The sequence below is a fragment of the Aplidium turbinatum genome, chromosome 14, assembly GCF_918807975.1.
Source record: "Aplidium turbinatum chromosome 14, kaAplTurb1.1, whole genome shotgun sequence".
In the NCBI taxonomy this organism is placed as follows: Eukaryota; Metazoa; Chordata; class Ascidiacea; order Aplousobranchia; family Polyclinidae; genus Aplidium; species Aplidium turbinatum.
Window position 1 is genome coordinate 10,841,818 of NC_137485.1, and position 27,999 is coordinate 10,869,816.

General features: G+C 36.5%; 1 protein-coding gene across 2 annotated transcripts; it reads left to right on the forward strand.

Annotated features, from left to right (window-relative positions):
• The first annotated feature begins 9 nt into the window (after positions 1–9).
• LOC145782776 (ectonucleotide pyrophosphatase/phosphodiesterase family member 3-like) lies at positions 10–27,999 on the forward strand. 2 transcript variants are annotated; one of them, XM_082594537.1, is made up of 21 exons: positions 10–772; positions 927–1,025; positions 8,530–8,640; positions 9,112–9,172; positions 9,351–9,442; positions 10,403–10,482; positions 14,442–14,561; positions 15,587–15,759; positions 16,878–17,059; positions 18,227–18,417; positions 18,620–18,723; positions 18,945–19,014; positions 19,708–19,798; positions 19,975–20,144; positions 21,017–21,068; positions 22,123–22,286; positions 22,491–22,611; positions 23,049–23,126; positions 23,727–23,853; positions 24,793–24,964; positions 25,742–27,999. In XM_082594537.1, exons 1-21 carry the CDS (start codon positions 145–147, stop codon positions 26,075–26,077), a joined length of 3,222 nt encoding a protein of 1,073 aa, XP_082450663.1. In that variant the 5' UTR covers positions 10–144; the 3' UTR covers positions 26,078–27,999. The 2 variants fall into 2 exon arrangements, with proteins under 2 accessions (XP_082450663.1, XP_082450664.1); XM_082594538.1 differs by lacking the exons at positions 10–772; positions 927–1,025 and adding an exon at positions 8,120–8,224.

Genomic DNA, 27,999 nt, shown 5'->3' on the forward strand with positions numbered 1-27,999 from the left:
GGGAGCATAACCGATGATGATTCCGACTCGGAAATTCCACTAATTCACACGGTAATAAAAAGAAGAGGACAAATTGGCTCAACAGTATACGTAACTCAAAACAACAATCTCAGCTATGAGGCAAAGATAAAAAAAAAACGACAAATGAGTACCGGTAGTAAGCTTTTTTTTAAAGTGCATTATGTTGGTTGCAACAGTAAACATGACGAGTGGGTAGGACAAGAACGAATTTCATGGCTATCCAACAGTGCGAAGGTAAACGATGATGTGGGAGCAGCAGATGAGGAAAATCGCATCGTGGTAAATAATGATGTGAGAACAGCAGATGAGGAAAATAGTGTGGTGGTAAATGATGATATGGGAGCAGGAAATGAGGGAAATAGCATGGTGGTAAATGATGATGTCGGAGCAGCAGATGAGGAAAATAACGTGATGGTAAATAATGATATGGGAGCAGCAGATGATGGAAATGGCATGGTGGTAAATGATAATGTGGGAGCAGGAGATGAGGGAAATAGCATGGTGGTAAATGATAGTGTGAGAGCAGCAGATGAGGAAAATAACGTGGTGGTAAATAATGATGTGGAAGCAGCAGATGAGGAAAATAACGTGGTGATAAATGACGATATGGGAGCAGCAAGTGATGGAAATAGCATGGTGGTGAATGATGATGTGGGAGCAGGAGACGAGGGAAATAGCATGGTGGTAAATGATGATGTGGGAGCAGCAGATGAGGAACATAATGCTTCAACCTCCACTCTAGTGAGCATAGGTGAGTTTGCAGGTTCATCATTATCGGGTTGTGTTTTTTTGTTTGTCTAAAAATTGCCTACTAATTTAAAAGTGATTTTCATTGGTGTTTGTCAATTTTTTTTAATGATAGATTAGTAACAGGCTTATGATAGATTTTTTTCATGCAATATTAGGACAAAAGCACCGGAGATCCAAAGTACGGAATGAAGGGGAATGGAAAAAGGCTTTAGCAAAGAAGAAAAGAAATAGTCGAGAAGGAAAAAAATTTAAAGGTATATCGGGGATTACTTGTGTCATTTAAAATAAAATAAAAATCTGAGAAGTAGGCTAGGCTAAATTAATTTCAGCATAAGATGAAAGTACTCTTCTATGATGCGAAGGTGTGGTCTGCATTGTTGTCGGTCTTAATAAAATATTATTAAATTCTGGGATTTAGAAGATTATGATGCTCAAAACTACCACATTTTACAATGGGTGAAAAATGTCCCGAAAAAAAGTGAAAAAATAAGAAATTCGGATGACCCTTCCACTTCCAAAACAAAGAACAACACACGGGTGTATCAAATAATGGAAAAACGTGTTTGTAAGCAACTTTTTGAACAAACTCTTCAAGTTTCTTCAGGTAGAATCACTCGGCTACTTACAAAGCAACAGACAAATGATGTCACGCCAACAGACCAAAGAGGAAAACACAACAACCACTCCCGGATAACAGAAGATGTAGTATGCATTTTCAAACAAATGTTTCAAAAAATCCCCAAGTATAATTCGCACTACCACAGAGAACGGCACGATTCTTTCGCTGTGTGGTTAGCTCCGGGTATTTCTAAAACTAATTTGTACGATTTATTTCGCGAAGAAACTAAACAAAAAGTTTTAAAAGTTCCCAGTTACGAGTGGTTCCTCCATCGCTGGAACAAAGATTTTTCGCATGTAAAATTGTACTCTCGTGCTTCCGATACGTGCAGCACATGCGATGAGTTGAAGGCAGTTGGGAATTTTTCTGCCTTAGAACAACATCACACTCTTGCTTATGCCGCACGAGATTTGTTAAGAGAAGATTCAAAACAAAAAACAACAATAACATTTGATATGGAAAAAACGCACCCGCTACCGTTTATACAGACCAGTAAGGTATTTTATTTGAGACAACTCTGGCTATATAATGAAGGAGTCCATCACACTGCTGACAAAAAAGGATATATGTATGTTTGGCTGGAAAGCGAAGCCAAACGTGGCTCCAACGAAGTTGGCAGTGTACTCATCAAGCACATAAAATCACAATGCTCCACATGGCCAGAAATAACGCTTTGGAGCGATTGCTGCGGAGGTCAGAATCGGAACCACAATGTGACTTCAGCTTTGATCTATTTGGTCAATGATCCTCACACTAGGCTCAACAAAATCACACATCGGTTTCTATGGTCAGGTCATTCTTATTTGCCCAATGACAGTGACTTTGGTTTAATCGAAAAAAAGAAATCATCAATTGCCGCCTTATACACCTCGAATGACTATTTTGATTTAATTACAAATTCAAGAAAAAGAAACAAATTCGAAGTCCATCACATGGAAAAAAATGATTTTACAGACATTGCAAAACTCACCAAAATTTCAAAACCTGGGAAAGCAATGGACACTGAAAGACAAAAATATAGCTGGAGAAACATTCACGAAATGGTTTACCATCGCGGATCTTGTGGATTTTCATTCCGATACAACTTCAGCGACGAGCTACGCCATGTCCAACTACATCAAAGGGACACAAGAAGCCATTCTGACAACATGTCGCCTTTGTACCCTGAAGGTGTCAACATTAGCAAGGCCAAATACGATGACTTGATGACTTTGCTGCCATATATTCCTCCTATATACCATGCATTCTACAAGAACTTGCCACATTTAAAGGAGTAGACACGTTTGTGTTCTATTACCGTTGTGTTCTTCCTGTTAATGTACTAGCTTCAGAAGCACTGCTGCTTCACACTGGTTGTTAGTAATTTAGCGCTTACCAATGTTGATCAGGTACTGCAGTTTTAAACAGAGTTGTGGAGTCAGTCATATTTTGGCTTGTCCGGAGATGGAGTTGTTGAAAAAAGGCCTACTCCGGCTGGATACAAGACGATAAACAATAAAATTTTTGTTTGCATTTTTTTTTCAAAATATTGTTTCTTGTTTTCCGTATTAAGCCCTACAACTTTACCGATAAATAGAAGTGTTTGTTCTTGTTAGTTTTGTAAAGTCACCATTTCAATTTCCATCACAAATTAAGTGAAATAAAATGAAAAAAACTGGCAACACTGAAGTCGGATTCAGCAAGCTATAAATCGAGTGGGAATCGCACATTTTTTGCCCACTTCTACAGCCTTGGTTTTAAAGTTATGTTTCTTTTATAGCCTGTAATGTTGTTAATCGTTTGTTCTTTCAGTATTTTGTTGTTTGGTGTTTTTTCTTTATTTTAATAAAAAGGTACTAAAAGCTTTGTTTTTCGTGTAACATAAAAATAGGCAAAAAATATTTTTTTAAAACGCAAAATTTTTGACTTGGGCCACTTTTCTGTTGTAAGAAAAGCTTTTATTATCTGTACCAAGTTAACTTGGGTCGCTAGTTTTGACTTATCTAATCATAGAAAAGTGGCCCAAGTTAAAACATACGTAATAAACTACGATGACGTCATCACTCAGTTAAACCAAGCATCACAAACAGTTTCTTGCTCACTCAAGTTTTCTCACATGCAAGATGAAGATTGCAAACCTTCAGTGACAATTTTTATCACAGCATGAATCTTTAAACTCGATTATCTCAAAAGCACTTTTTTTGACTTGGGCCACTTTAGAATCAGACGTCCCAATTTCAATAGTAAAACCCTCTCTAGATCATCAAAACTCAGACATTTCTTCTCAGTTACGGCGTATTTGAACTTCGAACACTTTCTGGTGAACTTACTTACTAATTTACAATCGTACAGACCATGTGTCAATTGTATATGTTCAACAATTTATGAAAAATGCCTAAAAATATGAGGTTTCATGCATTATAAAAAAGGATCCATGTAAAGAAAATGCCTGTTGAGATGAAATTACTAGGCCTACAGCATTTGAAGAATCAAAAGTACATTCATTAACTAATCGTTTTTGTTTATTGAAAACTTTTTGGTCTTTGAAGATCAAAATCTCAGCTATGTTTGTACGGAACTTGGACTCAAAAACAAAAATTTGGATCTTTACGCACTAAACATAGTCAGTATAAACGTAACACAGAAAGATAAACACAAAGCACAATGCTTAGAGTCCAGACATCCACTACTTAACAACAAAACCACAATAGCGTAAAATTTATGGAGGCCTACATTTATTTTAACGCTTGCAATAATAGTGAAACGGAAAGGTAAAATGGCAATTAATAACACACAACTATCTAGTATCTAATTACAAAGTAAAATGCAGCATAATAGGTTACTGGTATGCTATGACAGGCTGCAAATAATGCTGATTGCAACATTGTGTAAGCTGACAACACTTTGTGGAGTTAACAGTCAGTACTTTGACAATTACATGGTTAAAAACCATGTGCCCTCAGACTGTAGTTGTCGAGTACGTTGATTAGGTAATACCTTCCTCGCATTTTCGACTACTTGGAGAATGTTTTGCTAGCGTTCTTCAAGGTTTGAAGTTGACAAGAAGTCATGGGCCAACTTGACGCCTCGCTCAGCGGCATCATTAACGACTCTGAAAGCATCAACTTTCTTTTTCGCCTCAACATATGTAAACCACCATGATACATAGAAATAAACTGTAAATTGTAGAAACCTCTTTAACTTTTCGAGTTGAGATGCTTTCATGATGGCATTTTTTTGAGGCAATTTATGAATTTCGTTTTGTAAGAGCACAATTGTCAGTGAATATATAAGTTTGCTCATCCACCTGGCTCTGTGTAATGCACCAGGTCTTTGGAGAGACATATCCTTACTGGTAGGTGGCTCAATGTTCAAGTACAATTGATACAAATTCAAAAGCTCCAATTAGTCGCTTCTTAGAAATTTGGATGATTCTGGATGGAGCTTCATCTGATTTATCAGCTCAGACAATTCTTCCCGCTTGCTGGCAAGCAGATTAATTTCCTTGTGCGATTTTGATGTATGAAAACAACCTGATGCGCTATCAGAAAGAGTTTGAAAACTGCTTTTAAAGCGTTGAAATATGGAAATGTTGGGTCCACTGCTGCTTTCTATTTTGAGTTCTTCCCAAACATGCGTCAGTATTATCTCCCCAATATGATGCCTGCATGCTGCCCAAAGTAGGCCTTTTCCAAGATGATCTTGTATTTGGATACAGTACAGTCCGCAGTTTTGTGGCCCGTATTGCTACTTGTGGTGTCAAACACCATTGCAGCAAGACATGCAGTACAGTTCTAATTGTTTAACAATTCCATGCTTGCATTGGCTATTTGCTTTCCGTTTGAATCGGATGTTTGTGCAGGCAAATAAGGAACACCAACCAGTTTTGAGCCTCCAATACCTGATAGTAATATCGGAAGCCTTTATTCCAAGACCCTGAGTGAGATCAAGCCAGCTATGTTGATTCAATGTTGCAAGATGGTGAATCAATGTAACAGGCGCGGAGCTGTCATGCTTGACCTCAATTGAGATCTTGACATACTGGCACTGGTCTCCTAACCTAATTCTTGAATTTACCTTGTTTCAATGTAGAGAAAAAGATGAGAAATAGCAAAAAAACTGATGTTCAAACTAGGGAAATCCCCTAATTTTACTGTATTTCAGTTTAGACTTTCGTTTTCAATCTGCACATCCAATTTTTGTCCAATCTCAATCAAACTTTGCAAAGTGCCTTAATATGTGAAATGTCACACCAGAAAAAAAGTTCAGGTGATTTCGGCCACATGAGGGCGCCTGTGGCACCCTAACCCACAGTAGGCTACATACCATCACAATTTCAATGTAGCCTAACTTGTATTCCCTCACACCGAACATCAACACTGATAACGCTATAACCAACAATAGGTAATCATTCTGTCACGTCCCAAAAGCCTCAAACAAGTGTATTGACCCTAAATCTTTCTTTCGGACACGCTTATGCAATCATCATATAAATGCTTTTTAGACATTTTCAAATTGGCTTTGAAAGCCATTGTAGGAAAGTGTTCTGATCTGACGATAGTTCTCGCATAAAACAAACAAACGGTAACATTAAAAGACATCCCACAATGAATAAACTCTAGTCTAGAACATCGGTAAATATTTGGCAGTGAACACAGTTTGTGCTCGCCAAGCATATTCAGCAGGTATTGAATGCATAAAACTTGTTTCTAGTGATACGCAAAACATTCGAGGCAAGCGTACAGTAAATCTAAAATATACAATAGGTTTCGTTTTTGCTGTGTATTTAATTGTGATTAGTTAGGTTTTAAATAAATAGTTAATTAATCAGGGTAGCTTAGTCATAATACTTGTAAACTTTGTTCTTAAAATACGTTAATTAAAAACCAATAAATGCAGCAAAAATTTCTAACTTTTTTTTTCTTGGCCCGTTACTCACTTACATTGTGGGTTGACCACAAATGAAAGTTGGGTAAAACGGATTGCGTTGCAAAGAAGAATTTTGGAATGTTGTAGATTGTAAGAAATGGCATAACTTCAGCGTTTTAGAGTCGTCAGCAGTAGCTAAAACAAACAAAAATATATCAATTTTTCCTTGCATTTTCAAATGCTTCCATGTCGCTCTAACTCAGTGATTCCCAAACTGTGTGCCGCGGCACACTAGTGTGCCACCACAGATTCTCAAGTGTGCCGCGAATCTTTTTGGAATTTTGGAAATAACCTGTAGCCTATAAATATTTAAAATAAGGCATGCAGACATGCATATGCGTGTTAACAATGAAGCATTGGTAAGTGAATGTTTGTTTTGCAAAAAATTGAAGGGCACAACCAAAGGAGAAGACATATTCAAATTGGTAGATGAAAATATTTCGCTTTCTGAGTTGAAGTGGAGTAACTGCGTGAGCGTTTGTACTAATGGTTGTCCTTCAAAGCGGGGGAAATAAAGAATTTATGTCATACGTGCTTCAAAAAAAATCCAAACGTGATGGTTGCACATTGCATGATCCATAGAGAAGCTCTTGTAGCTAAATTTTTGCATGCAGATTTAAAAGAAGTTATGGATCAAGTAGCCTAAGCCATGTGGTAAACTACATTAAATCTCGGCCGCTACAAAATCGACAATATTCTCAGCTTTGTAAAGCCATGGATTCAGAGTACGAGTGCCTGCTGCATCACACTGAAGGTACGATGGATTTCTAAAGGAAAGGTGTTAAAGCGCATGGTGCATTTGAAAACTCAAGTAATTTCTTTCGTGGAAACTCAAAGACTTTGCATTTTCTCTTCTAGATGAAAGTTGGTGGGTGAAAGTTCTGTTTCTTTCTGACTTGTTCGGTAAACTGAACAATTTGAATTCTAGTCTCCAAGGTCCATCTGAAAATATTATTACAGCAACATCAAAACTACAATCATTAGACGAAAACTTGACGTTGTGGAAAACCAAGGTCTCGAAGAAAGTCTTTGATTTTTTTACCGCTCTGAATCAACTCATAAAAAAGAAATGATGAGCACATTGTCTGGACTTCAGCGTGCACTGCGACATTACTTCCCAGAATTTGTTGTTAACAACTTTGGATGGGTAGTTAATCCACTTGGAAGCAATGAATCAAGCAATCTTTCTGCAGAAGAAGAAGAACAGCTCATTGATTTACGAAACAAACCGTTTTTTCAAACGCTGTTTCCACAAAAAAAGCTTGGATGAGTTTTGACTGTCTGCTTCCAAATCCTATTCCATGATCGTTGCAAAAGCAATCGAAACTATATTATCATTTGCATTTTTATAGCTATGTGAACATGGCTTTTCTGTTTTGACTAAAATTGAAAGCTGTAAACGAGAGAGACTGCTTGGAATTGACGACAAAATGCGGCTTTGTTTGTCAACAATGCAACCTCGTTTCAGTCTTAGGCTATATGTTCGTATCATGGTTCGTATAAACAAGCACATCCATCGCATCAACACGTGAAAATAATTTTTTTTAAAAGCAACTTTTCTTCTTTTGTAAGTGTGCCGCGAGCGTTTTATGATTTTTTTAGTGTACCGCAAGTTAAAAAGTTTGGGAACCACTGCTCTAACTCATTTCATTGACAATAGACCCCACTAGCGTCATAGGACACTAGTGTTTTCAGCAATGAATATTAGTGTTGTGTAGAAACGACTGCAGTTGATCTCAGATTTGTGTTGAAAATGCTTTTCTTATGTTAGAAACTTGTAGGCTAGTATGTGATTGAACATGCATTGCTACAATGTAAAAAAGCAAATTAATAGCAGTCAAATCTGTACTTTATTGTTATTATTCATTGTCTGCCAATGTGTAGAAACGGCTGTAAAACCAAGAGTGTCTGACAAAAATGGAGAAGGTCAGTGAAACGTAGGCTACCTTTTGTAGTGATTTGCAGTTACTACAAAAAAAACTCTGTGATTGGGTTGCCACAGTTTGAAAAAACAATTAGAATTTTGATATAAAACTTCAATCAGCGTTTCAACTTGGACATTCGATGTGCTCGTTATAGGAGATCAGCTGTCAGGGTAGAGCTTAAATAGAATTCACTTAATACAACTTAAATAGATAACCGGTAAGTAAAAGTGTTAGGCCTACCTTGATAATGAAACAGGATATTAGTTACGATGACGATGATGAGTTTCGATAGTTAATATTTTACAGTGGAGAAGTATCTTTGCAAAGGAGAATGCAACGTGGAAAGGGAAAGATGCAATTGCTCGAGCTCTGAAAATGTCACCAATCTTTGCTCAGACTACCAAGAAACATGTCTTGGTAAAGTTATGTAACAAATCATATCTTTGTATCGATTGGCGATGCCTGACGTGGATGGCCTTAGCAGTGGCGGATCCAAGAGGAGGGAGCAATTGAGGCGATCGCTCTCCTTCCCCTAAAACACTAAAATGTAACTTTAGCCTGTGAGTAAGTTGAAGCGGGGAGGGAGAGGTAAAACTTATCAACAAAGAAAACACGAAAAGATTTCAACTCTGCACCTTCTTGTAGTTCCATTACCTTAACTCTGAGAGCCTGTCAGTACACATTTAAGTTCACAATAAAATGCACTTGCTGACATCATAATAAGGCGTTGGTTGGTTAATTGGAATCTTCATTCTCTGATTGAAAACGTTTCTTTGCAAGCTTAATGCTAGAAGTTTTGCATGCGGTACTTGGGGTTGACTTGTAAATGTTTAAATATCTTGCTGGCTGTAATTTGGGCACCCCTCGATTAATCTTTTTTGTTTCCAGGGCAAAAACCTTGGGTGGAAGAGGATTGTGCAACACCTGCAGAAATGAAGTGTCCAAGCGGGTAGGTCTACAAACTTAATACATCAAGCAACACTGTCCATCTGTTGTTAGTATCTTGCAAAAATCTTGACAAAAGGTTTAAATTTGGAATAAGTCAGTTGTATTTTTGCAATACGGCTACGCTTTCGCCAAAAGCTCATCGAATTGATCAGAAATAAACTAATTTTTTGTTTTACTAGGTTTGAATCACCTCCAGTAATTTTGTTCTCAATCGATGGATTCAAAGCGCAATACCTTTATCGTGAAGAAACACCAAATATTTGGAAGCTAGGTAGGTTAACAGAAAATATTTTGTGAAACACTCAGAAATCATAATAACGTTTGTCGCTGGAAAATATATCATTTGGTTAAAAGTGCAGTTTTGCAGAGGCTGTGTTTGATTGATTGGTTTATCTTCGTACTGAGAAAGCTTCTACAAAAGCCTGATCCTGGTAATTTGCATAGCTTACTTGTAATGGTTTTGAACCTCGGATGTAGGCCCGGTCACTGAGTTTGACAGAGTGAAGTTTTCCTATTTTTGAAGTGCTGTTGTCAGGGAGTATTTCATCCACCAGGTGCCAACTAAATGGAGAGCAGTCCTTGAAAATGCGTTTTTCAAGCGAACACGCTTTGAGTTGAACCAACTCCGCTTGATCTTCCAGGTTTTTCGTCCGTGAAGTCTTACGCTCAACCAGCTGAGCTATCGATGTTCAAAAGAAAATAATATAAAAGCGCAAAACTATCTAAGCTTATTTTTTTTTTATGAAATCCAAATATTATGCGATAGATGTTGTATCGTCATTGCACAAACAGAAAGTTTTAATTAAAAGTAAGTTTGACTTTGAAAGTTATGTTACATATACGTATGCTGATTGTTTAGTTCGGAGAAAGACTGCATTTGTTTATACTGTATGAGAAAAGCAGAAAACTTGATGAGTGCAACTGTGCTGATTTTAAATCACCCAGAATAAATTGATATAAGTTACCTTTAAAAATATTGTCCACAGATAAACAAAATTAAAAATCAGGGACATAGCTTCTGGGGGGTTCGGAGGATCTTCTCGCCTCAAAAAAGTGTTTTGAAACCAGTTTATTACAAAGTTTTAAAAGCATTGTAATTTATGTTGATTGACATTTTCTCCCCAGCCGTTGCTTTTGCCCCCTTAAAATTTTTATTTTAGGTACTAATTTTTCTAGTAGCCTACTGTAAACAGATCTCAAACAACAGAAGGGTCAAAGTTATCTTTTTCAGCATCTTGTGGCGTACATGCTCCATATATGCGTTCAGTTTATCCAACATTGACTTTTCCCAATCACCATACAATATCAACGGTGAGTTTACATTTTCAATTATTTCCTTCTTCTTTGAGCCTCTCCTGATGAAGTCTGCCTTCCGTGTTTGTAGTAGTCTTTTACTGTAGTCCAGACAGAGAGCAGCCAATCTTTGTTATAATTATTCAGAATGAGCAGATCTTTATAAAAGTCGCCATCAAACAGCATTTTATTTTTATTTTTAAAAGAACGTACTAGCTGAAAGAAGTGATATTCTAGCACATCAATGCAACGCTGGCGTCAAAACTTTGTGAAACATGCATTTAAACAAGTTGTTCAGACACAAAAGTACCTGTTTATAGCCGTCACAGCAAGCAAACACCAACAGATGCAAAGCAAGATTTTGCACAGTTTAGAATTTAGATATTAAATATTTGTAAGGTTATTATCGTAATATCTTCGATTCAGTAGATGTAATTATTATTTAATAAGTTTTTTTTTTTTAATTTATGAACATAGTTTGTTGAACATTGTGATGTAGTTTATGTATTCAATAATAAATAAGCCAACAGCAGGGTGAATATGTCCCATGTTTGATTTATAGGAATGGCCAGTTAAAAGCAAATGTCTGAGCACACAGAGCTTAATACGTAGGCCTACTTCAAAATCTTTTGAATTCTCATAAATTTTGTTTTTAATTGAAACATCGAAAATATTAATTAGCCTGAAACGGCCTAGACACCGTGCACAAGCCTTCAGAACTGAAGGCTGTATTCGATTGCAGATAAAAGTGTATTTGGAGTTTACATCTGCCTAAAATATATCTTCAAGTATTTTTATTTAGTGTTTAGTTATTTTGGTGTTGAATGCTTTTATTCATCTTGCAATCTGAATGCTAGCATTTTGACAGTTGATAAAGTAATACCTCCCGATAAAAAATGTTAAATTTACATATAGAGAATTCCATTTAGTATTTCTTCTTCGTCGTATGAGCTGTCTTCTTCCGGATTATATGTTTGGGCATGAGGTCATCAGCCACTCGACAGTCTCATCATCCAGGGCCTTCAGTCCAAGCGTCCCATGTGGTGGTTGATGGATTGGGCAGTCATGGACGACATGGTCTACTGTCTGGTCTGTGGCACCACACTCGCATCCCGGTGAGGGAGCCAGGCCCCATCTGCACATATCTGAACGAAAGCGAACGACGCCGGTTTGTAGGCGGTTAAGCCGGACCCACGCAAGTCTTGCGAGGGACATTCCCGGACGGTGGGGATCGACGTAGGGTAGGAAATCACGGAGTCGAGAGGTGTTGTTTTGCCACTCCGTATTCCATGTGTAGTTCGTCCAGTGTGCCGCACTTATTTAGTATTTGAACTAATGATATGAGTGAAGATAGGGCAACGAGGGACACTAACACAAAAACGACCGTAACTCTAACTGTAAAGCAAAACTAAACAATTTTTTGCACTGGGATATATGTTTTTTTAAGCTGCAACTCACAGACAAAAACATCTGGCTAGATCATTCGAGTTTAGGGAATAAAGCAAAATGTGTTTTTTATGTTTTGTCCCTTTTTGACCCACGTTTGGGCATGTTTGCAGCATCAGCTTTTCAAAGTTATGATACTTCATAAGTGGGTCTTCATTTGGCCTAAGCATATTATAGTATTCAACAATGTCTATTGTCATGGTGTCCACTGTCCATCTGTGATATTCATCATTAATGTTCGTTGAAAAATCTCGTATACAATTCTATGAGACTGACAATTAATTGTAAGTTACTAATCGAAGTATTAGTCTTGTTAGTGCTTTCATTTTTGATTGTAACTGATTTGGTTGAATTGTTGATTAGTTTTTCATAACTCAAATTATTCCTTCCATGGTGGCAACTGACTAGTAGACCGTATGGTCGTTTCGTTGTCTCCCTATCAAAAAACCTTTACATTGTAGCTATTATTGTTTTATGTCACTTTTGTGTTTTGTTTTTTGATAAATAAACAATTGATTGATTGAAAAGAGACACTACTCCCATTTGTTGTACTGGTGTTTTTCTGACTGTTTCTTGTACTTCTTTTTAGAATTTTTGCATTCTAAAATATTTTAAGTGCAAATGAGGCCTGCAATTGGTATTTCTAAAGCGTAAATCATTATAGTACATATAGTATAGTTGTATTATAGTAGGTCTATAGTTAGGCTATAATATAGTTTTATAGATAGATCAATAGTTTTTTACGTAATTTAACGTCAAAAGTAACCACACATCATTAGCCAATCTTAAAACATTGTGTTCTATTTCTCTTGCCTTCAACCGCACTTTTTTTCTGTTGGTCGTCACTGCTTCGAATTTTTATGTTTATTGTTGGAAGTTTTTACGTAATTTAACGTGGAAAGTAACCGCTCACACATCATTGGCCAATTTTTTTAAAATATTGCGTGTTTTATTTATTTTTTCTTGCCTTCAATCGCACTGCAGTATATAACCTGGTGAAATTTTATTTTGTATGTTATTCGCTCTGAGGATGCGCATTGTCATGGTGCGCGAAACGTCAGTGAAGCAATAAACCATCTTGTTTGTTGTTAATTTTACTTTCAATTTCATCAGATGAAAGTAGAAACTAGTGCTAGAAACGATGATTGTCTTTTATTGGTCCAAAGTTATCGTTCCTCTTTGTCCGGTTCATGATACATCTTTTATACACCTGTAGCCTAACCCTCAATACACAAACAGTCATAAAACTAGACACCCGATATTTCTGAACTCCCATGTCGGAAGCATGTAATGAAAATAAAAAAGTTTTTAAAACTGACTTGATTTCTAAGAAACTTTTAACATTTTGGACCACAGTTCAGTGAACTGAGCTAGCTGGTTAAGCAAGGAGGCAAAAACATAAACCATAACATTGCACCAAACTTTTTACCTCGAAATAACAACTGAACAGAGTCTTCAAAAATAAAATCGTAATATTTTAAAAAACAGCCACCATTAATATTAGGCTAACTCTGTGCTCCTGCTTGTCTCGTCATCTCCCTTGTTTGCATATTGCTTGATAAAATGCTGTTTTTTTCTCTTAGCAAAGCGTTTTATGATCAAAAAATTAAACATCAAAACATTTGAATAAAAGTATTTGAAAAAAAACATCTTAGGCAAATAGGACCCAAGTAGGCCTACATGTTAATCAGCAATCGTCTTCAGCCTTCAGTTCTGAAGGCTTGTTTCACGCTGTCTAGGCCAGCTATTTTCGTAGGTCACGCCTTAAACAACTGTGCATTGTCGGTGTAAACCGTAAAGCAGCTAAAATTTTCAGTTCTATTAAACTATAATGTATAACGCAGCATATTGCTTTGAAAGTTTTATGTTATCTTCCCCCTGTTGAAACGAACAAATTGACTTGCTGCATTACCTACACCAGTGGTTTTCAACCTTTTTGGTGGAACGGAACCCAATGAAACATTCCAAAAGCTCGAGGAACTCCTGTTCAATAATTTAATTGCCTTATGCAAAAAACATCGTTTGATTAATAAAATTAAATTAAAATACTCATGTACTCATATCCATACTTGTAAGGCTGTAAGCAGAATTCTAGAAATTATAAATACATATAAAAACAAACCTAATACTGGCAAAACAAAATGATCTCTAACACGTTCACGGCGATTTGACCCACCGGTGTACAAACGATTGAACTGTCTAAAAGAACTCCTTGAAGCGAAGAAAACGTATCGACGAAATTTGGCGGAAAGCAGAAAGTTAAAGGTGATCGCACCACAAGAAAACAACGAAAATTCGGGATCGCAGCGAACGTGTTAAAAGTGTAGCAATTTTATTAATAGTAGCAAACCTAATCAGTATTTGATTATATTTAAACAATGTGCATAAAATAATAATAAAATAGACTCTCGGATTTGAATGTAAACTTGCGGAACCCCTAGACTTACTGGCGGAACCGTAGGGTTCCGCGGAACCCTGGTTGAAAACCACTGACCTACACCGTTTCGTAACATTTTTATGTTCATTGTCAGGGGTTGTATCCTGAAAGTCATGGAATTATTGGCAATTCCATGTATGACCATGATAAAGAAAAGGAATTTTATCTTGGTTCTCCTAATACACTTGATCCGTTCTGGTGGGAAGGCGAACCGGTAACCTAGTTACATACTATGCAATTGTGACTAAACAATTTACTCTACATTTTGATCGACAAATATGAATGAAAGACATGATAAGACAATAGAGCATTGAACTGCGACAGTGCTTCCCAACCGGTGGGTCGCGAAGCTATTTCAGGTGGGTCGCGAAGCGTTTCTAAATGTTATTGAATGTTAAAATTTTCTAAAAAATACCGACATTACTATGGATCTCATAGGCCGCACTTTCGCTACTCTTGTCTTCACTTCATTTGTTGACTTTTCATCTTCATGAATTGTGCACCCTCTTTTCTATTAGATCGGGAAATTATTGCATTATCATTACGTAACAATTATGCAACAATGTAACAAATATGTAACAATCAGATGTGTTGTGTCCCATTAACTATTTCATTACGTACGCCAGTAGTAAAGATGCCATAATAAAGATGTCATATCTCATTGTGGGTCGCGCAATAAAACCTGCATCAAAAGTGGTTCGCGAACTGAAAAAGGTTGGGAAGCACTGAACTACGAGATAATAATATACAGTAAATGCTACAAACGTAAAACTAAAATCTAAAATTTTATAGCCTTAATTGGTATATAATCAAGTATAAAACAGAGAGTGTATCACTACATTATATACTACATACATAGGTAACTTCATTATTCTGTTAAAAAATAAAACATTTGTAGAAGAATAACTTGATGGTTTGTTTAATGAGGAGGCCTGCGTAATTTTTATGACCATAGACCAACTTATACAGAGCTTCAATGTTTGATCTGTCAACATTGTTATCAATGTGACCTCATATGATGATTATGTGCCTGATCTGACACAGACGTTCACGATCATGGTATTCCAAACTTCTGTGTCATTTGACATTCGTGTAAAATCATTGGTTTTGATTGTTTTATATGCTGCCATTGATTTAAATATGTTAATTTTTACCGTTTGCTATAACCTGTTTATCTCATATGCTATGCTATAATTTTGTATTGCTCCTATTATCTTCTGTACAACTTTTCCTTTGCAGATTTGGGTAACAACAAGCAACCAGGGTAAAAAAAGCGCAACCTATTTTTGGGTTGGCTCTGACGTCAACATAACTCGTTATCCGGACTATTATTTTCCTTATAATGGATCAGTCCCAAACGAAGAAAGAATGTACCAAGCCCTAGACTGGTTAGACATGCCCAAAAAAGATAGGTCAGCCATAACATTTATTGATACTCTACAACAGGGGTCACCAAACTACGGCCCGCGGGCCGAAACCGGCCCGCAAACTGATTTCATCCGGCCCGCCACGTACTGCGGAAATAACAGCTGCACTACAACTGTTAAGGAAAAAAGTTACCAAACTTTTTGTAAAAAACTGACGTTGCTGTTTACCATTAGGCCACCACAATTGGGGACAGCCTAGGCCAAATTTGGAAAGATCTAATGTTTTTTCAAGAGCACGATGCCCTGTAGTGTATCACAGCAGGGGATAACTTTTCCAGCAACCTTTCGATTTTTATCACTACTTTGCTATTCTACCGCTGACTTTGTTATTTATTGTGCTCAATTCAAGTCAATGGAGATTCTAAATAGTTGTATATCTTTTTGCAATTTACGTCCGGCCCGCAGCTGTTGATCTCGCAGCAATCCAGCCCTCAGAGAAAAAAGTTTGGTGACCCCTGCTCTACAAGATGGAAGTACGCTTTAGCTTAACCGTAAACAGATAATTGATAACAACTTGATAGGATTTAGGAGCAAAATGGTTGGAACACCTGGTTAATTTATTCAAAGAATAAAGAGCCCAAAATGTAGATACCAAACTCATGTTCAGCAAACAAACGTTTCGAAAACTATACTGTCTTCATCTTCAGTGTTATATTTTATAACACTGAAGATGAAAACAGTATAGTTTTCGAAACGTTTGTTTGCTGAACATTAGTTTGGTATCTACATTTTGGGCTCTTTATTTTTTGATTGATAGGATTGAATTGCAGAATTAAAAAACAATACATAAAATAAAAAGATAGCTACATAAATTCGAACTTTTTACTTTTTTCAAAGTATGAAATCAAAGCTAGGCTTCAGTTTAATACTTTGAACAAAGTAAAAACACGTCGGTTGTGAGGCCGGTTGAAGATCTCGACGCTTGAAAAAATCCAAACTCGATGTAGCTACTGTACACTTTGGTAAAGAGCTTTTAATGACAAGCTTCAAGACTAGCAGAAGGATTATATCTGTCCTTGCCTTTTAGGTCATTAACTTTCCACAGTGGTTACAAAAAACTGCTTGTTTCAAAATACCGTAATAAAAGTGGAAATATTTTTCAGACCAAGTTTGATCACTCTCTATGTGAGTAACGTGGATCATGCTGGACACGAAGGTGGACCAGACTCCGAGCTAGTCAATACTGAATTAGTTAATGCCGACCAGATGATTAGTATTTTAATGAACGGATTGAAACTTCGTGGTTTGGAAAACTGCGTGAATGTTATAGTGCTGGCTGATCATGGTGAGCTGGATAATCAAAATATTTTTGCTTTGCCACACTTTTTTGGTTTCATACAGTAAAAGAAAACTTATAACCTCCGTAGTTTTATTTCGTTGTGTTAAGCTGTTCAGTGATAAGTGAAAGGACAATTAACTAATGATTTTTAACGATAAATTAATTTACAAAGGATTATATATAACTTGTGATTTTCTTTGGCACGGAAATAAGAAGTAGGCTTTGTGGAAAATAAGATCATCATTTATGTAGACTCACATATCCGAGTTACAAAGGCTTTTTGCATATGAAAAAATATAGAAGTTTTTTAATCGTTTTCAGGCTTACTCCAGGTAGTGGAAGATTTGGGATAAGTGGACGAAAAGGCAATTTTTGTGTTCACCTTCAAGTATGACTTTAAGTGTCTTGCCAAAGACATAAGCTTTTGAGCGGTGACGAACCGGTACCTTTTCGAAACTCACCACTCACCAATCACCATAGGGCTTTCACCACTTGGCTATATGCACCAAAATAAAAGTAAATACTGAAAAGTTTGCATGTTCATCTGGATTAGTGTCTTTTATAGCAGCAGTTGAAACGTTCGTATGATGAATGCGAAAGTAAAAAACAACTCGTGTGTTTCTGATTTTGCTTTTACATTTATCAGATGAACGTTGCAATTATGATGATGATGAAACCAAAGACTGGCTACTGGCTGGTAGCCTTTTAGTCTAGTCTTGAAACAACGTGAATTTGGGGTTGTGGAAGGATAAATCCTCGGCCCCAAAAGCTCATACAACTACGACAAGCAGTTAGTTTTTTTCACAAAGTATTAGTTCTTTATACCAGAAAAAGGAATGACAGTAATTTGCGAAAGTGTTAAAGTCAATGTAAGACTTAATTGTGATGGTACAGGGTACCCCAGAAAGATGGGTAGGCTACCTATGAAAAATTTCAATTGTGACTTTGATTGAAAAGCTATTTATTTCAAATTACAACCACAGATTATTCAGTTTATGGAAGACCATTGACCAGAGTTTCAGCTTTTTCTGTCAATTTTTGGTCAATTTATGGCTTTCCCAAAATGTGTTCCAAATGTGAAAAAATGGAATAAAACATGGGTACGCATCTTTTTGGGTCACCCTGTACTTAGCCTACCGTACATTCTACAGTCGGCTACTTTTATACGCACAGGAATGGCACCTCAAAGTTGCGATAGATTAACTTACATCGACCAATATGGAGTCAATACGGAAATTGTAGACTTTTATGGAGGACCTTATGGTAGAGTAGGAAAAAGTCGTGACAAGTCTAAATGGAATGAATTTGACCCTGGCATGATAGAAAATCAACTTCGCTGTCACCATGATGAAGCCCACTGGCTGGTGAGACACTTACCGTAAATCAGCTTTTTTTAATGTTTACAGACGTTGAATCAATATAAAAAAATACTACTGAGCTAGCTAGACTGCGACATCTTGGAATAGTTTTAAAAGCCAAGTCGTTAATACATAAATTGGAGCCCACTAAACGCAACACCACGCAAAATATTATGCAGTAGTTTGCTTATGTATTCATTTTTTCCAGAGTTATTTAAAATACGACTATTTTCCAAAACGGTTCCATTATGCCAACCACAAAAGGATCGAGGATGTCCAGCTTGTTATGGATGATGAGTGGCTGGTGGGAGGGTAAGTTGAACCAAAACTAATTAAGCTCCTTTTTTGTAAAAAAATAATATTGGCTTATAATTTTCTTGAAGATAATGTCTTAGATCAGTTCTTTTTGTGCAATTCACTTCTGTGTCAAATAAAGTTAAGCTGATTTACCCCACGATTGAACTAAATTACTTGGAAGCTGTTGTGACCGGAGTTTACCAATTTACCCCAATTTTCTATTTCTTACTCTACAGAAAAACTGGTACAACCACGTTTTGTGATGGGGGTATGCACGGGTTTGACAACGAATTCAAAAGCATGCATGTGAGTTTCTTTGTTTTAAGCAACCCTTGTCAGTTTTGCAATAGCAGCATTGCTTTCAAATGATACTTTTGTGCACGTTTGTGCATGTAAGCATTTCTCAAAAACAAAATGTTTTCATTGACTACTTTAAAAAATAGACTCAACCACCATAGTTTAGTTTTCCTCGTAGCTTTTGAGTCGCAGCTAGAATTTATTACAGGGGACAATTCATTTCCAAAGAGCAACAAAAATAGCACCATAACTTAAAAACACGCTTTTTAGCAAGAACAGTATACATTTTCACAAAAGAAAAAGGGCGAAAGAGTTCAGAGAAACTTCGATAATTTTCCATAATCTTGCTAAGATGTTAGTTACCCTACATACATAGGCAAGCAGGACTTCTGCAGCGTAAGCACTAAATTAAATTTGTATTTTTAAAAACTTTCCATGTAGGCTACTTTAAACGTGGGGCATCTACATCAAGGTTTCTTGTTGCTGGAGAATAGCGACATGTCTATGTTAGAATACAGTGACGTACCCAAAAAGGGGGAAGCATTGGGCCAACTCTCCTCCCTTCAAAACCTTTTTAGCCAACAAAACTTTTAAGCGACTTAACTTGTTTTGTTATGTGACTGAATACATCAGCTTTTGAATTTGTGATCATTGTCAGAAATAGCCAAAGACTAAACTTACTGTATTTTTCATTACCAACAGGCTTTATTTGCTGCTCACGGTCCTGGATTCAAACGGAGCTTCAACACAAGCGAACCGTTCGACAATATTGAAGTATACAATTTAATGACAGGTATAGATATAGTCCATCAAACGAAAGAATATTATTGTTGTAGTACATTATGGAGTTTCCGAAGCTTCTTTCCAGAAACAAATATGAGCCTGTATCAGTCGAACACTTCAGATTGTAAAATGAAGGTTGCTTAAGCCTAATATAGTTTTTTACATATGGGCTATTTTATTCTTTAGACTTGCTAAACTTGTCTCCTGCACCAAATAACGGGACACAGGGGTCCTTATATTTTATGATGTCAAATCCAAAAGAACTTGCTGTTCAACCAGAAGGTGTTCCAATTGCTGTGTGCTCTTATGAAGATGCGGATACTAATCCTGATTCGCAGGGATGTATACCATGCTCGGTAAGCGTAAGCTTTAGATATTTGTTGAGATAAAATTGTAAATTTTATTTTATAGCATATAAACAACAACGCTTGTGTTCTTTACAAACAAGCAAGCAATCTAAGTTCTTAGGTATAAAACTTTAAATCAAAACAAATCTAGAAAAAAAAAATTAGAGGCACCCTGATTCTGTCAAAGCAAAATTTGTCAAACTTGAATGGAGAAATCGTCTAAAGAAGCAAATATTTTAATAACAGAAGTGATGAGAGCTTGTTTCCAAAACGCTTTGACAGATTTTTGTGTAGTTTTGGTAGCTTTTTATAACCCAATATTGTTTTTTTGTTTATTTTAGATGATACAGTTAGTAGGCTATTTGACTATAATCATCAAGTCAAATTTAGATTTCGTTTGTAGTTGAAAGTAAAATTTTGTTTTTGAAATTAAACATAAGTTCAAAGGTTAAAACAGTTTCTATAAGTTAATGACGATGGAAGGATTTCAATATGTTTTTCACAAAGCATTGAGTCCCGTAGCTGTTCTTTCAATTTTGGGAATGTAGACACTTGACACAATTGAAAAAAAATATTTTGCACACAAAGCATAGACAGCTTGCATATTTTTGCATATGAATGTAATATTAAAGCTGTAATTATTTCAGATTGTTATTTTTCTCAAATGACTTTACAACATTGGCTAATGAGCACAAAACTTTGTCTGTTTTTCATGATTTTCACGCAGCAGTGAAATTTTATAAATTTGTCCAAAGTGTCACTACGTTTCCCTCCAACACAGGCTACTTTGCCTCCTCCAATAATTGCTTTTGCTCCCCAAACTGTCTTTCTAGTTAAGTTTCTGCAATAACCACAAACTTATCCAAATGTATTTTGAGCAGGGTTTAACCGTAGAAGAAGCAAATCAAAGACTTGATCTTTCAATAGAAGAAGGTATGGTAGTTAAACGAAATCAATTTAGCTGAAGTTGATTTAAGTAGTCAACGACTATAGCCTGGATTATAGGCTGGTCAAACGGTGAGATTGTTTGACAAACTTGAAAGGATGCCAGATTGATACTCGCCAAAGGGCATGTGTTTGTGTCTTGGAAAGACCATCAAGACCGTTATTAACATGTCTGCAGCTGCATATAAGTCAAGCTCATAGAATAACGAGTTTGCTGTTTATTCACCTAGTGACCCAACCCTTCTTTAAAGCTATTGTTTCACCTAACCTTGATTCATCTAATTCTGATTTACATTACTCTTTGCTGTTTATTTACCTATTCTTTCACCCAACCCCAATCTTCAACCACCAGGCATAGCCTGCGCCAGGATTTGAAATAAAGGCGCAATTTATCAAAAAAAATTGAGTTGATTCTCATAAAGTTGATATTTGCAGTAAAGTAGTTGAAAATTTATAAATCGATATGCTTAAAGTTTGTATGTTTACAAAAAAACAACGATTTCTTTTTTTGAAAACTGTAGGCCTATAGAGTGACTGGTGTGATACGGTTGGTGTGTGCTGTTGCAGCCGTAGTTTTCTTTGAATACTGTTTGAATGTGCTCAGAGCCGTTGAAAGGACAAGTTGCGCCCAGTACCAATGTCATCCACAGGCCCCAAAAATCAAGACACTTACAAAAAACGCACTATATTTGAAGAATACGAGATTTCCTCAAATTCCTGGGCCCCTTGAAAATGTTACGGCCCCTTAAATCACCCCGTCCAAGGTCTAAAAGTACCTGCTGGGCCTCCTCGTCTACGCTACTGAAAATGTTTCACCCCTGGCAAACACCATATGTCTCTAAAATAGGAAATTCATAAAAAAAAACTTGTTAACGAATGAACGATTGACGTCCAGCGTTATGTAATGGCTTTATTTCTATACAGTTCCATTTTAAACTTTTATTGCTTGCAAAATCTTAAATTAATCTTAAATTTAATCAACGCCCAACCAATTACAATATTATTCAGCAAAATTTGGTATAATTTAAGAATACTGTTTCAGGTAATCAGGCTGAGTTACTCCACATGCCTTTTGGGCGCCCTCATGTGTACAAAGCCACTAACGATGCAGTCATCTTCTGCTTGCTTGATCAAGAAGACTACATTGTTGCTGCCGATATTAACAGAAAGATGCCGCGCTATGTTTCATACACACTCATTGATAAGGTATTTAAAACAAACGATCACACTTTAAATTCTTAATAGGCCTAACTAATGCATGGGCTTAATTTTTCAATACCCTATAAATGACGCATTGACTGTACTTGTATTTTATCAATGCTGTAATTTTGCCTAACGTTGCTAGATCTTAATTTACTGTTTACTAGTGCTGGTTTATTATGCCACCAACTAACTTGCATTTTCATGCAGCCACGAGATTTATTCAAACCAACTGGGTGCAGCCGACCGGACTACAGATTATCTGCACTTTCTCAAATCTCTTGTTCTGACTTCCTTGTAAACCTCGAGCGAGTATTTTTGTATCCACCAGGTTTGTATAGAACTTGTTGAAATATTTTTCGTCTTTACACGTTTTGTAATTGGTGACCCGTTTTGTTTGAATTAGAGAGGCTCAAACCTCGGACTGTAGAACATGCAGCCAAGGATGGTGCAGTTTGCAATAATTTCCTTGAGGTATGTTTTTTAATAAAAAACTTGAAAAATCTCAGGTTATGGTCCAAAAGAAAGCTTTCTCACTTTGGCGTCTGAATACAAAAACACAGTAGCCTACAATAAGGCCTGATACTTTTTTGAAAAGGGCTGGACTAGTTTTAATGAACTATAGTAATCCCTCAGTTTTTTAGCATCCGCGTCTTTTCGTTGAAGTGCAAGGGTGATGTTATAAGTTTAAGTTGATATATATTTTAAAAAAATTTTGAAGGCTTTATACCTAAACTGATATTATTCAAGCAAAAATAACGATTTCAGAATTTTCAAGCGGCAATGCAGTCTACGATGCAGTGATCAACACAAACAGTGTCCCAATGTTTCAACCTGCAGCCGTAGGTAAGTCTTTCTAAACTTTTAACCAACAAAAATGCATTGTTATAAAAAGAATTTCCCTCTGATATGTAACCAACACAGGTTACATTGCAGGCTTGTTTAGAATTTTGTTTGCTGATGTAGGCTTTTAAGCTAACAATCAAAGCTACTTTAACTTAAAGTTAAAAATGATAAATTTAATTTAGAAAAAAAACAAAAAAATGCATGAACAATAATGCATTGAGTTTGTGTGATTCAGAGAATATTTACTCTCAAACTAAAAAATCTTTTCTGACTAGGCTCCTTGCAAGGTTGTTCAACGCAAGCCTGATCATCAAGACTACGGCAGATTGAAGTTATTGTTTTTAATAGCCAATAGTTGAAGTCTTGTTGCCTTCAGACCATTATGAATCTTCGCTGCTGTTCTTGTTCTTTATTCGTTCTACAAGGACAAGCAGGCCGGCAATACGCTATTTTCCAATTGATTTTTCAGACGCAGTGTTAGCTGTATTAGGATAGTTCTGAGTATTGTAGACTGTGTAGTGTAGAGTAGGAATACTCGAAATTGCTGAAATATTTTTGTAATCGTCAGCTTCACTGTAGTTACTTTCTTTTGATTTATAGTGTGGAATTATATGTCCCTTGTATTGGCGGGTTGGGCGACATCTTACGGTGGAATCAATGTGCTCTCAGGGCCAATATTCGATTACAACTTTGATGGGATTGCTGACAGTGAAGACGTTCTTTCTGAGTAATTTACTTAAAACTATCTTCATGCTTAGGCGCTATAGAAATTAAGAAATATATTTTTTTAAAGTGATTATATGAAGTTACACTTTGGTGGAATAAGTGAGCACTAATTATTAAAAATTAACCTATAAGCTACACATTAACTCTGAAAAACATATTGACAAAATTTCTCTATCAGAAACTTGTAGGCTGCCTCATTTCTGAAGATAACTTTTGTATTACAGTTATCTTCCCAATATTTTTAAGGGTCAATCTTTAAGGGCCGTTGAAAGGATACGTTGAGCCTTGTAGCCTACCATTGAGATCCCTGGGTTTCTTGAAAAAAAAATATCAGCACTGAACAAACACGGAAAATAAAGTCCCTCTCGAACACCAGGAGTTGTCTGTAAACAAGTAACGGATGCAAACACCATATAGAAAAAGAATGCAAGGTGTTTCCTTCGCTTTTGAAGTTCCTGAAAATGTTTCGAGTCTAAATCAAAGAGCAGGCTACCCCTTGGATCCCCCTCAAATCCGCTAAATCAAAGTACAATTGGTTGGATTTAATCTTTATCCTCGGACTGACAAAGCTTTTGATAGACTATTTCTGGTAGTTTCGCATACTTGTAGAAGCTTTAGACGCAGGACCGGTTATCAAGATTGGCAGAGAAAAGCTAAGCTGCATAGTGTGCTCAACATGCATTCCACTTATATGTGAGTTAATTACTTTTAGAACTTATACATCACTTCAAATTGTAAACCTAATTTAATTTAGGTTCTTGCAAATCTAATTAGCTTATAGCCCAATTTAGGCTATAGGCCTATAGCTTAATCTTAACTAAAACAAAAAGGTGTGGTTGAAGTTTGTCTAAACTAATTCAGTGATTTCATCTGCTGAAAACAGATCTCTTTAGATATTCTTGGCTAAGATTGATGTGCTATATTTTTGAAACTATTGTAGGTTAGGTTCCTATGTTTCTGGAGCGCCCATCCCTACTCATCTTTTCTTAGTCGTTACCAGATGTGCAAACTATAATGAAGGAGAAACCATTTCTTCGTGTTTGACAAAACCTAGAAAGATTGAAACCATGACTTTTATTATCCCTAACTACAAAGTGGAACCTTGTAAAAAGGTTTGTTCGGATAACTAGCCTCAAAACCTTTAATTAATTAGGCTATATAGTTTGAAAAATTGTGAGAGTTCATGTTCTCTGAGTGATAAATCTTTTGTGAAGGTTGAATGCTGGTGATTTAACTTTACATAGCCTACTGTAGGCCACACGTAAGCCTTGAAACACTAACGCAGGTTCATTCACCAAGATGGAAGAGTGAAGCTTTTACTTGTCGTTAAAGTGTTGTTGTTTGCGAATTATTAAATTCAATAGGTGGGAGAATGGAAGGTAATTTGATACACCCCCTTAACAGAAATTAGAAATGTACAAAAAACATTGGTCGAAAATACTGTCATCAAGTGGAAGATCTTTGAAAATAATGCCTACAAAAATGACACCATGCAGCTAATTCGTGCTTTTGTGGCATAAAATTGAAAAAGTGTGTTTTTAGAATATTTTTGTAAAGTTTTTAGCTCATGATTATTTTCGTCTGGATAATTGAAGAAAAGTTCAAGAAAAATGAAACCAAACTCATGTAACAATTCGTAAATAAGGCTTCAAGGGCAAGTTACGTTTTTTTGCAATGTAGCCTACATCCAAGCACACAAAAATCAGATCCTTTATAAAGTTTTCGAAAAGGTAAACTGCTGCTACAAATTATTATAACTCGGCTACAACATTTTGTTTGTAGCCTAGCTCATTGGATAGACTGCAGTTGTGTTATCATCGAAGGCATTTTAGATCAAACCATATGGGTCGCCTAGGTTTAAGTCAAGTCTTTGTATTATTTGTTTTCAGAGCAATCAAAATCAATCAGAATGGATTCCTCAAACAATAAAGGAACACGTTGCGCGTATTAGGGATGTGGAACTATTGACAGGAATTTCACTGTTTCAAGTTTGGACACAGTCGTCAACGTCCTCACAAGATGAGCGAATTTCATCCCTTCGTGTGAAACTTCGCCTTCCACAATTCAGCAGTCAGTGGCTGAATGACTTTGCGGATGTTACTCCACCCACCAGTAATCCCATTGAAGAAACGACGTCTGGTGGAAGCTGCAGTACAAGCAAGATTTTAAACCTTCAATTGGCAATATTTCTTTTGTATCACGTCAAACAATTAATTCTTCAATAGCTTAACCTGATCAATTGATGCTCCGCGGAGTATGGCTATTCTTTTCGCTTTAATTTCATGAAAATTTATATTAGTGTTGTGAATTAGCTTCCCACGCCTAGTAGTGACTGTCCCATCATACAGCTCAAATGCGTTTGACCATTTAGTTATTTGCAACCTAGCCTAACAATGATTCAAACGAAACTTTTTTTCATCGCCCATAAAAGACTTAGCCTACAAATTAGGCTATTAGTGTGCTAAATCTCCGCATGAGACGGCACAAGGTCAACAATATTAAATTAGGTGCTTTCTGAGTTTCTTATAGGTTTTAAAGCTAGGCTATATCAAAACCAATATCCTTACTGAGAAACTTATTTCGAACACCCTTAACTTGAAACAGTTGAAGAAAATAGTAGGCTACAGCCTTTCGCTTTGTAGGTCTGTCTTGGCGTTTTAACGTTGAATAGCCGGACTTGTTAGAATCAACTATTTCGTGCCGCATTGCGCTTTTTGCTATGTGCATTTACCGCCACTTAGTGTGTTGATATTGCATTTAACATGCATGTTCTTTGCTGTCGGCGTTAGTACTATTCTGTTAGGTCGACGGTGTGTAGTCCGATCAATGTATTTTCGCATGGCAACTTTTACACACAGGCCACGACAACGTGCTGTTTAAAATTTGACTGAAGGCCGATCTGTTAGTAGCCAAATCGCTATTAAGCCAATCTGTTAGTAGCCAAAGGCCGATCTGTTAGTAGCCAAATAGATATAAGTCGATAATTTGAGTGTTAGGCTACTTAATAAAATAATGTAGTCGTTATGTATATTTTGAATTACTCCTGTGCTATTGTTACTATTGAAATAGCAGAGTAGATTAAGACTCTTTTGCTGGCATTTAAAAAGTCTGGAAACACTAGTAAAAATTTGTCATTTTTTTAAATGTGATATTACGAAAAGGCGTTGGCTTTCCAATTATGCACACCTGGTTCGACTCCCGCCTTTAGCTGGTTGTTGAAAACACCGCTCACCTCTACCCAGGGTGTAATAAATTGGGTGGGCGTAGTTGCTGAAGTAAAGGCGGCCGAGAGAAAGGAACTGGCCACCCTACTCTCCTTAGTGCCGAAGGATTAGTACAATGAGAACCTTATCTTCTCATACCCGACACTTGAATCAAGTATGGGACCCCCTTTTACCTTTATTACGAATCTGACTGACGAAACGTCGGAAATACAAAAGCTAGTTATCATCTTTAACATCAGGAGGTAACCTAGTAAATATTCACCAGAAGAACGCAAATTACTTTTATTATTACGAGTTTTGATTTTAAATCTTTATCCTCGGTTGACAAAGCCTTGAATAGGTTATTCCTGGTAGCTTCGCGTACTTTTAGAGGCTTTTGACGCAAGTTACTGAGATTGACAGAGTAAAGTTGTTACCCGAGAATTATTCTATCCATTAGGTGCCGCTGATTGCTGGAGAGCAGTCCTTCAAATGCGTTGGTCAAGCGCAGACCCCCGAAAGTCAAACCAGTCTGATCTTGAAGCTTCTTTATTTGCGAATCAAGCGTGAACTAACTGAGCTATCAGGGTGAATCGAATTCGGTGGGCACACTTTAGCAATTTGAATTTCCAAAACTATCATTTTAAAGAGATATAAAATTAATTTAGCTTAGATTTCAAAATCAAAATTATATGGGCCTTCAGTTCGTACGTTGTCAAGACCTGTGTATATAGATCGCTATGTTTTCTCGTTAATTGCTTGATGCAGAGTCATTTGAAGTAAAGTAATGATCTAAATGGAGCGGTTGTAGATGCTCCGCTGGTGCAGTATTAGCAGGGATAGTATTAGTAAGCGGAATCGATAGTGCTAATTACTGTGCTCCTGTAGTATCTGGCAATCGTCGATTTTACGTCATTTTATCTGGCAATCGTTTACGATTTTAT